The 17,523-nt window shown below is 48.4% G+C and overlaps 1 protein-coding gene across 1 annotated transcript in view; it reads left to right on the plus strand.

Moving 5' to 3' along the window:
- ADCY9 (adenylate cyclase 9) overlaps positions 1-17,523 on the plus strand; it is a 119,735-nt gene that overhangs the window by 94,878 nt on the left and 7,334 nt on the right. The window contains exons 4-9 of the mRNA XM_060648307.3: positions 797-1,014; positions 5,549-5,651; positions 6,579-6,787; positions 10,645-10,804; positions 11,931-12,079; positions 15,389-15,430. Coding sequence (XP_060504290.3) covers positions 797-1,014; positions 5,549-5,651; positions 6,579-6,787; positions 10,645-10,804; positions 11,931-12,079; positions 15,389-15,430 — 881 coding nt within the window. The remainder of the gene's footprint in view (positions 1-796; positions 1,015-5,548; positions 5,652-6,578; positions 6,788-10,644; positions 10,805-11,930; positions 12,080-15,388; positions 15,431-17,523) is intronic.

The following is a 17,523-nucleotide window of genomic DNA, read 5'->3' on the forward strand; positions in this document are numbered from 1 at the left end:
CATCCCATACCTTCTCGTCCTTTGGGTTTTGACTAGACCAGTAAGATCGGGTTGGAGAGTCAGGACTCACCCTCGTGAAGTGGAGTAATCACATGCCTGCCTTCGCAGGCACTCAGAGCTTCAAGATGCGGACTGCTGTAGCCAGGGAAGGTCTGTGGGGCCAGAGCACGGGGCAGAACGTGCACATGCAGCGACACGAGGGGGCTCTGCAGGAGCAGAGATGTGTCGTGAAGAGAGGCTTGGGGTCAGGGCTGGCAGCAAGGACACTGCCACTGAAGTCTCACCCAGAGACAGAGTCAGGACCGCAGAGGAAGGGAGGACAAGCACCAAACCGGGAGCCCTTTGAATACAGCTTATAAAGGCTGACTCTCCCGGGAGGCCTGCGTCTGTTATCCTCCGCCCTCCCTCTGATCGATCCCCGTACCGTACCGTATCCACCGCCCCAGCCCCCCCGCCCGCCGCTTCCCCCACAGCCCTCTGCAATGCCGATTCTGTGGTTGGCAAGCTCCGAGAGCCTCAACTCTTCCTTGGCCTTCTCTCCACCTCCTTACTGGTCCTTCCCACGATGTCACCTTCCTGGCTGCCTCGACCCCTGGAGGTGCAATTTGACAAAATAGCAGGGGTGGGGAGAAGTGGGTGGGTGGAGACGTCGAGCGTCAGATCAGAACAGAGGTGTGAGGGTGCTGGTCAGACGTGCGGCAGGGCTGGTGTGGTGGAGGCCGGGATGGAATAACACTGTGACATGCCTGCACTTCAGCCTCTGTGTCTGCCTCCCACTCCCCTTGTCTTGAGGCAGGCTCCTGGAGCTCCTAATTCCAAAACTCAAAATGGACTTCTGAGTCCTCCCCATGAGGAGAAGCTCACCAACAGTCAGACCTCCCTGTGTGAGATCTTACAGGAAAAGGGAAGGTGGGCAGGAGTGAGCTTGGACCAGTCAGCTCTCCTTCCGCTGAGATTCAAGAACATCCGGGAGAAAACAGACGCCCATTTTGTTGATGTTATCAAAGAAGACAGGTAAGCATCAGCCATTTCCCAGTGAAAGTGAAGGTTTGCAGGTTTGTAGGTAGAGGTCTCTCCCTTTTTCTGAATTTGCAGATCCCCATGTGTTTGCCCTCCACTGTCAGTAATTTACTTTATTTTGAAGTAATTTGAAACTTGCAGAAAAGTTGCATGGATAATACAAAGAATTCTCGTTCTACTCTTTGCCCAACTTACCAACTTGTAACATTTTACTATGTTTGTTTTATTCTCTCTCTCCTCCTTTATCTCTCTATGAAATTTATGTTTTATTTTTTTTGGAACCATTTGATAGTAAGTTGGATACATCATGCCCTTTGTCCCTAAATTGTGTATTTCCTAAATACAGAGATGTCCTTTTACATAACCATGGTTCCTAAATTCAGGAAATTTAGCACAGATGGAATATTTTATCTAATCTACAGTTCATATTCCAGTTTGGCCAGAAATTTTGGCCACAGAAATGATGTGTCCTTCTCAGGTTCCCTATCCAGAGGCACACGGCGCCCTTTGTCTTCCATCAATGGTAGGGATTCTGAGTACCCAGGCCGGTGCTGTTGACTTCTCCAGTCTGTAGTTATTGTCTCCTCGAGACAATTAAGTGGGACTTGAAGACCACACACGTACTCCATTCCTCATCAGACTGCCCTAGATTCCATCTCCATTGATGGTTCTTGCCTGGAACGGTCTTTGCTCTGGTGGTGCAAAGTGTCAGTTTTCCTACCTCGGCACCAACCGCACACTTCTCATTAGGCCCTTGGCCTACCGTAAGGAAGAAGAGCCCCTCCTTACTTACTACTTTTTGCATCCATCTGTTGCCAGCCTGGACTCAGGGAGTCCTCTTGGATTTCATAGGATGCAATCTCACCACTGGCCTTTTTATGTGTGATGCTCCAGTTGTCCTGAATCTGCCAGGCAGAGCGCCCCTCGGGCTGGGCCCCATGTCCTTTTGACACCCCCCTATCCTTTGTTTTTCAAAGTTTCGGGCACCCTTTTCTAGCACAACAGGATATTCCAGGCCCATTTTATATCTCCTCTGACCCTGCTCAAGAATCGGCTATTTCTCCGAAGAGCCTCGCCTCCTTTCAGTGAAGAATGGTATTCAGATATGTTAGTTGTTAATGTCTGATTAATGTCCTTGTAGCCAAAGACATACTCTGTGATTTCAGTCCTTTTACATTTATTGATACTTGTTTTATGGTCTCACATGGGTCTCTTTTGGTGAATATACCATGTGCACTTGAAAAGAATATGTTCTGCATTTTTAGGATGTTATGACCCATAAACACAAGGAGGTCCCAGAGGTTGGCAGTATCAGATCATCTGTGTTTTACTTTTTGTCTATTATTCTATCATTGTGAAGAGAGGGATTTTTAAATCTGTCACTGTGACTGTGGAATTGTTGGTGTTTCTTTTTAGTCCTGACAGTATATGTTTCAAGTATTTTCAAGCTCTTTTTGTTTTAGGTATATACACATGTATGAGTGTTATAAATTCCTGGTGAATTGGTCCTTTTGTCATTTTGAAGTGTCCCTCTTTATCCCTGGTAATACTCTGTCTTAAAAACCACTTTATCTGATACTAGTGTAGTAACTCTAGCCTTCTTGTTCTCACTGTTTGCCTTGTATATCAGTTTCCATAAAAAAATTTCAACCTCTGTCTTTATATTTGAAGTGTGTCTCTTGTGGGTCTTACTTTTTTTAAATCATTCTAAAAATCTCTGCCCCTTAATTCCATTTTAATATATTTACTGGCTTTTTAGCCATACTTCTTTGCATTATTTTGTTTTACTTTTTGGTGGTTGCCTTAGAACTTACAGATAAGCATCCTTGAATTTTTATAGTCTTCTTATGGTTAATGTTGTATCATTTCACTTTATGTTTTTTTTTAAGTTTACTTATTTATGTAACTAATCTCTATACCCAGTGTGGACCCCAAACTCATGACCCCAAGATCAAGATTCACATGCTCTTCCAACTGAGCCAGCCAGGTTCTCCTGTATCATTTCACTTAACATGTAGACATCCTATAGCTGTATAGATACATTCTTCTCTTCCAACCCCTTATGCTGTAGTTTTTACACGTGTTACATTTACATGCATTATAACCCCAGCCTCTAGTGCCATTCTCTTGGTAATCTCACATTGGTCTCCACTGATGACTTTTCTGTTGAGTTGGATCATATTTTCCTGTTTCTTTGCATGTTGTGTAATTTTAGATTGTGTCGTGCTCAGAAAATCTGGATTCTGTTGTATTACTCTGAAGAGTCTCAATTTTTTCTTTCTTTCTTTCTTTCCCCCTTCCCTCCCCTTCCCTCTCCTTCCTCCCTCCCTCCCTCCCTTCCTCCTTCCCTCCCTTTCTTCTTCCCTTCCCTCCCTCTCTTCCTTCCTTCCCTCCCTTCCTCCCTCCCTCCCTCCCTCCCTCCTTCCCTTCCTTCCTTCCCTTCCTCCCTCCCTCCCTCCCTCCCTCCCTCCCTTCCTCCTTCCCTCCCTTCCTTTTTCCCTCCCTCCCTTCCTTCCTTCCTCCCTCCTTTCTTCCCTCACTTCCTCCCTCCCTTCCTTCCTTCCTTCCTCCCTTCTTTCTTCCCTCACTTCCTCCCTCCCTCCCTTCCTCCCTTCCTTCCTTCCTTCCTCCCTTCTTTCTTCCCTCACTTCCTCCCTCCCTCCCTTCCTTCCTTCCTTCCTTCCTTCCTTCCTTCCTTCCTCCTTCCCTCCCTCCCTCCCTGCCTCCTTCCCTCTCTCCCTTCCTCCTTCCCTCTCTCCCTCCTTTCCTCCCTTCTTCCCTCCGTCTGTTCTTTCCTTCCCTTCCTTCCTCCCTCCCTCCCTCCCTTCCTTCTTTCCTCCCTCCTTCCTTCCCTCACTTCCTCCCTCCTTTCCCCCCTCTCTCTCTTTCCCCCTTCCCTCCCTCACTTCCTTCTTTCCTTCCTCAGGCAGTTCACTTCCCTAAACTCAGACACCAAACGTTGCCTCCCCTAGGGTAGGCAGTTGCTCTTTTTTTTTTCCAGCCTGAATCAGGCTGCTCAGAGTCTGCTGTGCATGTGCACACCTCAAGCGTCAGCCAGAGACTTGAGCAGAGCTTATATGGTGAATGTGGGGGTGCCCCTTCTCTATTTTTTTTCCTCTGGGATTTTCAACCCCATTTTCTCAACCATGAGCCCCCAAACATTGTTTCCTGATTTTCCAAGACAGCGAGATTGTGGCTTTTCTATCTGAGTTTTAGCCATCCTGCATGTGTTGCTGACTAATGGCGGTCTTCAGGCCAAAAAAAAAAAAAGGGAAATTAAGCTGGTGCTGTTCTCTTCTTCCAAGTCTGACTCTCCTCCATCTTCTGTCTGCTTTGGGTAGTCTGTACTGCCTTCCAGGAGTAATTTTTATAATCTTGTCCAGGGTTTATTGTTATCTGAGAGGGGATTGGTCCAAAAGGAGCTAATCTCTGTTCCCAGAAATGGAACTTCCCAGTATTAATTTCAGAGGAACAGCACGGCTTCTGGCTGTGTGGATCCTGTCCCTTGACTGCTAACTGTGGCCGTTGCACATCGTCCTTATAGCCGCTGTGTTGATTTTCCTCTGTCTACACTTCCTGAGTGGAAAGGATGAGGGTCAACATTTGGGGATGGAATTTTCTCTCTTCTGAGTGTATGAGTATAGTGAGGTCCTGAGCACCTGTCACAGAAGGAGAGAGTCCACTGTGCTTCAGGGACAGGAGGGAGCGTGCCTATGTGAACCCCACTGTGTGTCAGGCACATGGGAGGGACTGTATCTGTTTTATCTGATTTAATTGCAGAAGTTATTGTCTGAGGGAAAGAGACTACACTCCCTGGTTGTATTTGCCTTCTGAAAACATGTCAACACTCTCTTAAGTTTATAGTAATTTTCTGCAGAATAAAAAGGATTTTAGTATTTGCTAGCAACCCACAAAAGAATGAGAGTCACATAAAGCAGGTTTGATTTCTCTGCTATTAAAATCCTTGAGTGTTATTTTTCAGGTTTCACACGCAATCTGCACATGTGACAATAGCACCCCAGTTACACTAACTCTGTACACAGTTTTGTGATAACAGCCTGTCTGCTGTGACAGCGGTACTGACTGTCAGAGCTCTGAATGGCAGGACAGCAGCTCCGAGTGATGTTTTCATCAGAAGCCTTGGAATCAGCCTAAGTCTTCTCAGTACAGGATGTCTGCCTCTCCAGAAGCAGTTGTTTTCTAGCACAATAGAGCTGCCTTCTTCCTCAAACACTGAGAGATGTTTCCAGAAGCAGGGTTCTCACGATGTATGCTGTAATGACAGTGGGCAGCCATTGTTTTTTTGGAGAGTAAACACAACATGTGTTTTAGAAATACAAAGCACTTTCCAGACTTGTGTGTGTCCTAAGGGAGTGGTCCAGCGGGGTCTATCACATAGTGACCCTCAGACAATGTTTTTGTGACATGCTTGGGGAACGGTGTTGGGGCAGCAAATTGCGGTCTTCTGATACAGTCAGCACAATGACTGTGCGCAGTGTTGATCAAATGGATTTTTCGTTTCTTCTAGCCTGATGAAGGATTATTTTTTCAAGCCACCCATCAATCAGTTCAGCTTGAACTTCCTGGATCAGGAGCTAGAGCGATCCTATCGGACCAGCTATCAAGAAGAGGTGCGTTTCCCCTCATACTTCTATGAAAGAAATTTATTGTTTGTGCTGGACAGTTTGCTATCAGCTTTGTGCTTTGGCAGACTTTTTTTTTTTTTTTTTCGCCTTGAGTGACAGGACACCGAAGACTACTCCTGATTTCTCACAGTCTATAAGCCCCAAGCTGCGTCTGCATGTGAATTTATCCACACAGGGAAAACAACCCCGATCTTTCTGTGCTCCATCATTTAGCATCGCAGGCATGTCTTTTCTGGGCCCCCTGCTCATTGCTGGCTGGCATTTGCCTCATTTTCTCCTTCCTTCCCTGGGACTCCCTAACACTACATGCATGTCACTTTGTTATGTTTACCACAGCACCCTGACGTTTCAGATCCTGTCTGTCCCCACCATTAGGTTGTGAGCTCCCAGCGCCCGCACAGGGCCAGGCCCCGAGCAGGCTCTTGACTGAAGGCATGAGCATCTTACTATCTGTTGATGTGCCCATGCTTTCATCTGCTGCAGCTTCAGTCCCTGCCTCTTACTGCTGACATGAAGCCAGCTGTCACACACCCTGAACCTGGGACCCAGCATTCAGTGGAAGCTTCCAGAAAATGGCTTCTGTTACACGGCTTCACAGACACAGAGTCGTTGCCTTTGCCAGTCCATAACCCACCTTTCAAGCTCAGTATGTAACGTGCTTGTGAGAACTTACTGGTTTGTAATTGCTTGCTGTGTGACCTGGGGCAAGTTTCTTAACTGCTCTGTGCCTTAGTGTCCTCGTTAAAAGCGACAGTAGAGATGGCCTGCCTTAAAGAACTTACACTTGTATTCGGTCCAGGGTGGGCAAGTACTCAACAAACGTTGGCTTTGTCTTTCATCTAAATCCTACTCTGTGGCCATCTGCCGCAGCTCTGGTTCACTCCTCCCGCCTCCCCTCCTTCCCGCACACAGGTTATAAAGAATTCTCCCGTGAAGACTTTTGCCAGCGCCACCTTCAGCTCCCTCCTGGATGTGTTTCTGTCGACGACAGTGTTTCTGATTCTGTCCATCACCTGCTTCCTGAAGTACGGGGCTGCCTCCATGCCTCCCCCGCCCGCCGCCCTGGCTGTCTTCGGTGCCGCCCTGCTGCTGGAGGTGCTGTCCCTCGTGGTCTCCGTCAGGTAAAGGCCCACCTGCAGGGCTCTTTCCGGCCTTTAGCCTGTAGCTCCCTCTGCTGGCTCCATAGTTGATGGCTGCGCAGTTGGCTTGAGGCTGCGCTGACCCGCCTCCTGCCAGAGGCCCCTGCAAGCTCTCCTGCTGGGGGACTGGTCCTGTCCCCTCCCCTCCTCCAGCCCCACTGCACAGCATCCTCTCCGCAGACCGCGGCCCTCAGCAGAGGTGAGCATCTTCCTTACCAGAGGGGGTCCATGTCCTCTCCAGCCCCACAGCTGCCAGCCAGCCCCTGAGTCTCCCAGCTCAGAGACTTAAAGAGAGCAAGTGGAAAGACAGGGAATTAGAAAGGGAAGAGAAACAGGACAGAAGCGTCCGGGGCTCACATAGTGGGTGGCCACTGGCAAATCAATGGGTGCCTCTTCTAGATGTGAGAGCAAAACTTCCAAAATGTTAGTAGGAATCATAGGCTTCCATCTCCACCAGCTTGGGTCAGGCAGTGCTTTCTTAGGACACGGAAAGCACGAGTGGCCAGAGGAAGAAGACATAAGTTAGGCCTCATCAAAATTTAAAGCCTCTGTGTTCCAGAGAACACCTGTCGTTTCTCGGGTCTGAAGGAGCCCGCGGGCGGGAGAGTATTTGCCAACCGCAGCTGTGGTGAGGGTCTGCCATCTAGAATGTAAGCTCAGTAATGAAAAGACAAGCAACCCATTTAGAAATGGATAGAAGGTCTGAATGGATAGCAGGGACCCCTCAGGGAAGGTAGGCCCTCAAGACCCATATGGATAGAAGGTCTGAATGGATAGCAGGGACCCCTCAGGGAAGGTAGGCCCTCAAGACCCATTCAGCCCGATGTTGGGGTTCAGCCCAGCACCTGGGGACGCTCATAGCCGCTCTGCATATTTCCGACTAGATGCAAATGCACAGGGTACTCTGTTCACACGCACGCCCTCTGCTCTCCCCCGTCTGCCTCCTGGGCACCGAGACCGTGTCCTCTGTCCAGTCCTGTCAGTCTCACCTGGCGGTCCCTCTGCTAATTGCCCCCAGAAGCTGGATGTAAAACAGAAACGGGGAGAAGGGCCCTGACCTCGAGTGTCTGCTCTGCTTCCCCAACACCCCAGGACAGGAAACGGCAGCCTCAGGCCTAGCCCTGAGGCTTCTGAACACTAGGCCCCTGCCGCTCCGCTTTGGAGTATATGGTCTGGATCGCTCTCCCCATCCCCATGCTCACCGTCCCCTTATTCCCCCACACCGGCCCCTACCCCTGGGGCTCTCTGCTGAGGGCCTTCTCTGGCTGCCGGAGGCCTCACACTTGACCTTCGTGTCTCCTCCAGGTTGAGGTAACTGCAGGGTGCATCTGCGCTCTCCACCCAGATTCCCCACCAGGACTGAGCCTCGCTGCGCAGAGCCAGGGATTCCTCCCTACGGGCCCCTGCAGGGCGGCTCTGCACCCCTTACTGAGCTGCCTGGGAACTACTCCCAGATCAGCTCTGCTTCTGGGATCCCAAACCAAGGCATCTTCAGGCCCCTGGTTTGTCTTTTCCTTTTTAATCACGTACTAGAAATTCACCCGTGTAAGTGTACAATTTAGTGATTCCTGGTAAACCTACAGAGTTGTGCAAATATCACCAGATAATTTTAGAACATTTCTGCCACCCCAAAGAAAACCTGGTATCCACCTGCAGTGAGTCTCCTCGCACTCCCTGCCCTGGGCCCAGGTTTTTGTGTGACACAGGTCCTGGCAGTTAGAGAAGGCTCCTGCTCGCTCAGAGGCCAGCATTATCTCCATGCCTTTTTAAAAAGCCCTTTACACCACTGTTCCCTGTTCCACTGGAGCTAGTTCTATAGGGTCTGGGCTAACCTGGAGACTGCCAAGGGCTGTAGGCCACAAAGATGCCAGGCCTGGCTGCACCCCGGTGGGTTCTGGGCCTGGCACACCCACGTGCTCTGCAAGCACCTTCAAATGAGGTGGCCACTCCTCCTGAATGACCACTGGTGTGACCTTAAAAGTCCACTTCGCCCGTATCATCAAAGCTTGGGAGGGGTCGGGAACTTGATGGAGCTCCTCTCGCCATGCAGAGGGCATTTTTAGGATCCCAGGTCAACAGGAGCCCCGTGCTGCAGAATATGTGGGTGCCCCAGGGAGGCTGGTTCTGCAGCTGCTCTGGTGGCTGGCCTAACCCTCCTCTAGAAGCCTTCCTGCATCGCAGTCACAGCCCATCCTTGCACTCCCTTCATTTTGTGCTGAGCCCAGGCGGGCATGAGCACAGTGGGTCTCATCCTCAGAGCTCTGCCATCCTGGGGACCTTCATGAAGGGCCTGTCGGTCCTGCCTTCTCCCTCTTGGAACTTGGCTCCCTCTGCCTCCTCATGGGGCTTATGTATTCTGCCTTTGAGCATATTTGTGGTTAGTCTTGGAAATATTCCCAGGACTCCATTATCCATTTGAGTGTCAGGAGGCCAGACCCATCCAGGCCCTAAAAGGGTCAGACAGGGCCTGTCTGGCTCCATGTGGGAAATGGCCAAGATTTGCGGTTTCCTGGTGGAGGTCAAGCGTACGTGCCTGTGGCTGCTGCGCTGAGGTGTCCGTGACAGAAGGTACGGGCACCTGGCTGTGTGGCAGAGGTCCTGGAGGGGAACTTTTGGTGTCAAAGCTGAGCAACAGTGCCTGCACCACCACCACCCCCCCCCCCCCAGAGGTGAGGATAGTGGGTCTGTCCCTTCTCCTCCTCGCTAGGGCCAGGCTTCAGAGAGAGGGTCTATGTGTGTGGGTCTCCCTCCCAAGCTGAACCCCGGTGGCCCTTCTCCATCTCCCCCTGCTGGCATCCAGGTACTGGCCCCTTACCCCAAACCATTCTTCCTCTAGAACAGTGGTTCTGCGCCCCACATACTTGCTCTCCTTTCTTTATGAAGATTCTTTTTGTGATGTCCACATCACCATCCTGAAATACAGCCTACCTACCCATACACACAGTTTCAGAAGGGCCCGTGAAATGCCCTCACTCTGACACGAAGGAGGAAAGTCAAGAAAGCCATTAAAAATAAAATACATCAAGTACATAGTGCTTCACCTTGTATTTGCCAGGGCGGCACCACCGGGGAGGTCATAACAGAGTCATCAGCTGTGTCCTCAGGTGCGCGATCGCCACAAAGGGACCCCTAGAGGTGTGCGGGTTTGGTGGCATGGTGCTGTGAGCTGGGTTGCAGCCTCTGACCTGATTTCTGAACTGCTGAGTGAGCCTTGCTGAGGCCCCAAACAAAGCCAAGGGCACTTCACACAGTAGTCCATTCCTGGAAGATAACTGCGATAGTACCACCCAGAAACCACTTTCTGTTAAAAAACGAGATATAACTAGGCTCTAGGCTGAGGTCAGCAGCAGCAGGTTTTTCACCTCTGTGGGTGTCCAGGGGGCAGGTGGCCATTGTGCAGAACGCAGGGTAGAGCCTCCCCTCCCTGGCTCCTGCGCACTAGATGCCAGCAGTACCCCTCAGTCCCCGTGGCAACCAGAAAGGCCCTGCCAAATCCCCAAACACCTCCAAAGCGCCCAGCCCCCGGACCCCTACCCTGGCAGGCTGGGACAGCAGGTGGGGCCTGTTCATGTTCCCGTGCCTGGTTCTTCCATGCTCCTTTGAGACCCACAGAAGCTTATGCTTGGCTTTCTACAAACACGTGTTATCAGGAGGCAACAAATGACCTTCGAATAAGGTCTGATGAGCTGAGCAAGTCGAGTTCCTTTGGTATCTTCCAGAGGTGAGGGGCCAGGGCTCTGCGGCCCCCACACCCACGGCAGCAGCCTGTGGGTCTCCTGCCTTCATCTTCCCCGGCAGGCTGATCCTGCCCGCAGACACCCCTTTTCTCCTTGTCCCAGGATGGTGTTTTTCCTGGAGGATGTGATGGCTTGTACCAAGCGCCTGCTGGAGCGCATAGCCGGCTGGCTCCCGCGCCATTTCATTGGGGCCATCCTGGTGTCACTCCCTGCTCTCGCCGTCTATTCACATATCACCTCTGAATTTGACACCGACATACACGTAAGTAAAGGCCTGGTGCCTGTTTCTGGGCTCTTTCGCACAATTTCGTGTTTTGTTTTTTTTGTTTTTTTTTTTAAATAAGTCTGATGACTTGGGACAGCAGTTTAAATATAGGCCTCTAAAGAGGGACAAACTCTTTGTCACCACCTTGTGCTTGTCTTCTGAAAAGACTTGCCTGAAGCAGGGAGGTGAGCACGCAGCCTGTCACTGAGCACAGTCAACAGGGCTGGGTACGCGGCTGCCCTGCCCGGTTGACGTGTGCCCTCTCCAACCTCACCTGCTCTTTGCCGAGCTCCAGATGAGCTGTTTGCTTACATGTTTCACCAAGCAGCATCAGCCCCACGTTTCCAGACAAGTACAAGATAGTGCTCGTCTGTAGGACCAGCACAGCTGTGTGACTGGCCCCTGGATCGGCTGCTGTTGATCAGGGAGGAGCTTCCTGGTTAGACCCCAGAAGGAGTGAATTAATGCCCTTGTGGAAGGTCATGTTTTTGGTTTTGTTTTTTAATTTTTTTTTTAACGTTTATTTATTTTTGAGACAGAGAGACAGAGCATGAACAGGGGAGGGTCAGAGAGAGGGAGACACAGAATCTGAAACAGGCTCCAGGCTCTGAGCTGTCCGCACAGAGCCCGATGCGGGGCTCGAACTCACGGACCGCGAGATCATGACCTGAGCCGAAGTCGGCCGCCCAACCGACTGAGCCACCCAGGCGCCCCTGGAAGGTCATGTTTTTGGTGAAAGCCAATGTGACCTGAGCTGGGTGGGCTGACTGCATTTGATACCCCAAATTACATTTCTGCTGGCACCTAGCGGGATGCCTGAAGGAAGGCTTCTTAAAGGTAACCACTTAAATGGCGGTGGTTTTCAGACTGGTGGCCTGCCTTCCCTTTCCTCTGGCGTGACTCCTGCCGTTCCCACACATCTGGAGAACTTTGGTGCTAGTGCAGACTTGCAGCCTAAAGCTCTGGGCGATTAACGCGACAGAGTGCCATCCGTCCCTGAAACTGCCAGACATTAAGCGATTTTTATTTTGAAAGAAAGATAAGTGAGTGAATCCTTTGATGGCAGAACGGGAGTGAGGCCAAGGCGGGGCGGGTCACTGACCACGCTGGCCCCTTGTTACAGTTCACCGTGTTTGCGGGCTCCGCCATCCTGACCGCTGTCGTGCACTACTGTAACTTCTGCCAGCTCAGCTCCTGGATGAGGTCCTCCTTAGCCACTGTCGTCGGGGCTGGGCCGCTGCTCCTGCTCTACATCTCCCTTTGTCCGGACAGGTACGTCCACCACCACGGTCTGAGTCCGGCACCCTCGCCGGCTGGGACCCCTTTCCCGACCTCACCTGTGTCTTTCACGTCTGAGGCGATGCCCTCTCCCTCTGCTCTAACAGGTACTATCACAGCACGACAGCTCTCACCATACACGACATACTCCAAGACTAATATGCAAAAGAAAGAAAAGATAATTTTTGGCAATGTAGTACGTATTTGCATATAGACATGCTTGGGTGACTACCCCTGCCCCAGAGAACAGAAAGCATTAAGCTTGTGCTTGAACTTCCTTACACTGGAGAAGTGGGACCAGAGGCTGTTGCATACGAGCCCATCAAGAAAGTGAAAGAATCAAGGAATAGGTAGACCAAGAATGCAAAGAGGAAGCCGGTTCCAACTTTGTTTGAGTAGGGGTAATGTACCCAGACAGACCGCAGGCTGCTGAAGGAGAGGGAGTGAGGGGGTATGGTGCTGTTGCCGGCGACCTGGGCCTTATTTATAAATATTGACTCCCTGTCGTGACACACATCATGACATGAAACAGAGTATTGACCAGTCACTGGAAATATATCTTTTGTCTTGAAATCCCCCCACATTTGAAGAATACTTTTCATTCCCACGTATTCAAATGGCCTTCAAAACCCTATCACTGGTAGGCTCCAAGAAATAGATTGGACAGTGTGGGAAAAGAAAGAGGAACCGTGTGGAAGACCCCAAGGGACGGGACCAGTTCTTGCCGTTATGCTATGAAAAATTAACAAATAGAAATATAGAGGATGGCAGTGATTTGTGCTGTTTTTAAAACATTCTATGTTAATGAAATCCAGTAAGATCCCTGTCTTTATTTTGTCCTACTAACCAAATAATGTTTGATTCTTAGTGTGTTAAAAACAAGTCTCCTGTTGATCACTGCGCATTTGCAACTGGTTTTGTGGCTATTAGCCTTTTTCAGCTAGCTGTGTAGTTGGAAAAACAGTGTTACCTTAGATAGCAGAATGCTCACAGTGATTAACTTAGAAATTTCTGGATAATGTCCTTAAGCCATTAAGCATTAAACTTCTCCTAAATATTGGACTTTTTTTGGTAACTGCGTATAAAAACATTTTACTGTTAGCACATATTAAAGAACCACTCTTTTATAATTACAGTGGGTTTAGGCCAGTAGGATATCTCAAAGTTATACAGGGCGTTCCTTCATTGTGCTTTGCAGGACATCTGACATTCCTGGTTCCTCAAATTTACTGGGACAACCAGAGGGAGCCCCAACAGTTTAGAAATGCCCCTAGGAATGGCATTATTGTTGCTGAGAACCATTGCTGTAATAAGTTCAGAAGTAGACAATGATCTAGTTTGTTGCAATAGCAGATGAAACCACCATCGTGTACCTGTGGACTTGACCAGACCAGTGGTTGGTAACGGACAGAGTAAGCACCCTTCTCCTCAGTTTATTTCACAGAATAATGACGACATGAAAGACGCTCAAGTTCTCTGCAAATTAAGATCAAAAGGGAATTTTAAGTAAAGCTGTCCTTCAGCATCTGAAAGGAAACCTTAATAAATAGCTAAATTACTTTAAGCAGAGCACAGTGTACATTTTCCTTTCTGAAGATATGGCCGTCTGGAATCAGGGTCATTATAAAACTCTCTCCCAAGAGCACGGGATTCGTCATGCCTTTTAACCTTTTAAGAGAACCACCACAGATCCCCCATCAGCCGTTCACAATGTCCTTCAGTCACTGGTGCCGGGCTTTTCCACTGGGACCAGAGTGATCAGGGACTACTTCCATCACCTTTGTCCGGAATTCAAAGAGCAGATGTTGGGGTGCGGCTGGCATCCTGAGTCTCCCCTGCACCCGGTAGTCCTCCCTACTTGCAAAATCCTTTGAGCCCATCGACCCTGTCGGCCCCACTGAGCCTTGCAGGGTCACAGGGTAGGAAGCTGCCGGAGTGATGAACAAGCCCCCTGTGTAGGGGAGGGGACTTCCAAGAACCGCTCCAGCCTTGGGGGGGTTGCAGATGTGAAAGAAGGGCTGTGCACACATGGAAAACCAGGGTCACCGCCATGTCTGGGCAAGGAGAGGAGAGGACATTCAACTCAGAGCAGTGTCTCTGCTGTCGCTCTTTCTCTCCTTCTCTGTGACATCATCTAACACCTCCTGTGATGGTGAAAGTCGCTCTGAGCTGTCCCCTGGCCTCTGCTGCCCAGGGGAGCTGCTGGCAGAGGCTGTGTAAGGTCCCCCTTCATGGTGAGCAGAGCAGGTGGATCTAGAGGACCAGGAAATGTGGGGGCACTAGGCTGATTTGCTGGCCTGGGGGGAAGCTGGGTGCAACAGGACCCTAGAAGAGGCTATGAGGGTTGTGGAGAGGATCCTGCAGGTCATGGGTCCTGCTCCGACACCGAGAGGGAGTTCTTTATAGTCTGTGGTTTCTGTGCCCCAAACTGGGACTTGATTGCTTTGGGACCACCAGCTTCTCAGGTAGCCAGCGTCTCCTGAATTCCTCTCTAACAGATTTTTTTTTTTTTTTTTTTTTTTAGTTTATTTATTTTGAGAGAGACAGAGCACAATCAGGGGGAGGGGCAGAGAGAATGAGAGACACCATCCCAAGCAGGCTTCACATCATCAGCACAGAGCCTGATCCAGGGCTTGAACTCATGAACTGTGAGATCATGACCTGAGCCAAGATCCGAAGTCAGATGCTTAACTGACTGAGCAACCCAGGCGCCCCTCCTGAGCTCCTTTCTAAATCGGTCCTTTGTGAACAGGCATTGCTGTTCATCGTGACTGGTGTCTAGCCTTTGGGAACCCGTAGATGAGTCCTAACAGTCACATGAACGCCTTGGAGACACCTTGTTAGATGTCACTCTTTGGTGACGGTGCATCTGTTCCACACCTTACATGAAGGCCTATTAGCTATGTCACTGACTTTGCCTGTTGTGATTTTTTTTTTAATTTTTAAATATGTATTTATTTTTGAGAGAGAGAGAGAGAGAGAGCGTGCGCGCGCGCGAGCACATGAGCGGGGGAGGTGCAGAGAGAGAGGTAGACACAGAATCTGAAGCAGGCTCCAGGCTCTGAGCTGTCAGCACAGAAATCAGACGCTTAACCGACTGAGCCAGCCAGGTGCCCCGTGCCTGTTGTGATTTTTAGTTAAAACCCAGCATCAAATTATAATAAAGAATTAACTATACTTAGTTATCTAACTTGGTCTCCATATTTGAAAAAGGAAAATTGTTTATTTAAACTCTTCTCAGATCACTTTATGTAATGCCTTCTTTGCTTTTTATAATAATATTTTTCTGCATTTTAATTTCAGTTCCGTAGTAATTTCACATCTGGATGTGGGACAGAATTTCAGGTAAGCTGTTAACATCATGCTTGTATCTGAACAAACGAGAGTAACTTCCTAAAAAGCAGTTGTATCTTGAAGAAAAAGAACCATATGTAATTCTTAAAAGAATAAGTGGAAAGTATGTACTTGTTGAAATAACAGATCATAGTTACAGTATCTTACTGGAAAAAACGAAATGATTGTTAAGAACATACTAGATTTGGCTCAGTTTTACATAAGATTTCAGCATGTTAGGAGGGAAATCTGTGAAGTCTAGGACAGTACTTATTTTAATTCCCTAAAATATTTTGAAATTGCTAACTAGAAATTTGAAATAATAAATGTTAGACCCTTGTTTTACTATAGACATCAAAGTAAGATCTAAATAAACTGAAGAGTTAGAAATAAGCATTAAATTATATAAGACTATATAAAAGTCTAGAAAAAATAACATTAGTTTGCAGACCTCTAAAACAGATAACTTTCCAGTCTTACAAATAATAAATAAAGCCGCACACGCACAAAAATAAAAGGCTGACTGACACACCAATGGGGTGTGGGCACACAGATAGCTGTGGGCCGTCACCTAAAGAGCTGGTTAGGGCCTGCATAAATAAAGGACAAAAAAAAAAACCAAAAAAATTCACGGGGGGGAAATGTAGGTAGAGGCCAAATAGGTTACTACTGAAGTCATCGGACGTTTAAATAACTACACACCTCCTTTTGGTCTTTTAAATTGGACGTTCACAAAGTTACAGTGTGCATACCCAGTGCGGGTGGAGGTGTGGCGCGTTCCTACCCTGCCACTGTTTATTTTGTTAAGCTACCAGGCACTTAAAATACATGGCTTATTTAATTCTCACAGTAGCTTGACACATCAGGCGGCTTTGTCCCCATTTTCCAGATGAGGACGCTGAAGCTGAGAGAAGTTAAGGAGCCTGTCTGTGGTCACACAGCTAGTCATTGGAAGTGTGTGAACCCTGGCGTCCCACACTAGTGGGCCCCCCCTCTTTCTGCCATGCCTCATCACTCCTCAGAATGGTACATAGTTCTGGAAAGTAATTTGGCGATCCGTCTACAAAAGTGTTTATAGCCTTTGACGTAATAATTCTATTTTTGTTTATCCGCTGAGGAGACAATCCAGAACTTCAGTTGCCAATAAAAAGAAATGAGTTATGATACATGTTCTCAAATATTGCCACTGTTAAGGTGCACCAATAAGAAAAACACTTATGTGGAATTGGAAACATCCTGTCAGTATTTCATTATACATATGAAAAAAATGTAAGATATGCAATAGTTATGATCTGGTAATGAGTGATGAATGATTTTTTTTGTTTTTACAATTAAAATATTCAATCTCTGTGGACCTATGGACACTGGGAAGGAGATTTAAAGTATGGAACAAAGGCCCAGTGCACATGTGTTTCTGTTACCATCACGACTATAGTATTTAGTTGGAAACAAAACACTTAGCACCTTTTTTTAAGTAAACTTTTTATTGATGAATATATAACATGTGCACTGAAAAGTACCCAGATCATAAGAATACAGCTCATTGACTTTTCATAAGTGAGCACACCCACTAAACTGCCTCTCGGACCAAGAAATGAAACATTCCCAGTGCCCAGAAGTACCCCCGTGCCACTGCTCAGTCACTCCCCCAACCTCCCATCTCTAGGCATAGATTTTAAATGGCACCGAATACACCAGAATGTTAACAGATCCCATGTTAAGCTGGTTAGGACCATGAGTGATCTTTTTTTTTCTTTCCGTTTTTCTTGACGTTTTAACCCCTTTTCTCTGTGATCATGGATATACTGCATTTTTCTCAACTTCCAATTATGACTTAATGTCCCACCGTTAAGTCGTAGATTGACTCTTGCATTGAGTCACGTAGAATTCCTCTTTTTGGAACTGACCTTTGCTGTTCGAATGTAGGAATAAGACCACCATCTTGGCTCCTTCTGTGGCGGAATGAGAAATACTGGTTATGGATGGGAAGTAATTCTTTCACCTACCTGTCACACATCTCTTCTGCTGCACATCAGCCCCTTGGGCACTAAATGTAGATCTGTGGATTGGGGCTCTCCTTTCAAACAAAGGAGAAAGCACATGTC

This window comes from Panthera onca, chromosome E3 (genome assembly GCF_046562875.1).
Source record: "Panthera onca isolate mPanOnc1 chromosome E3, mPanOnc1 haplotype 2, whole genome shotgun sequence".
Classification (NCBI taxonomy): domain Eukaryota; kingdom Metazoa; phylum Chordata; class Mammalia; order Carnivora; family Felidae; genus Panthera; species Panthera onca.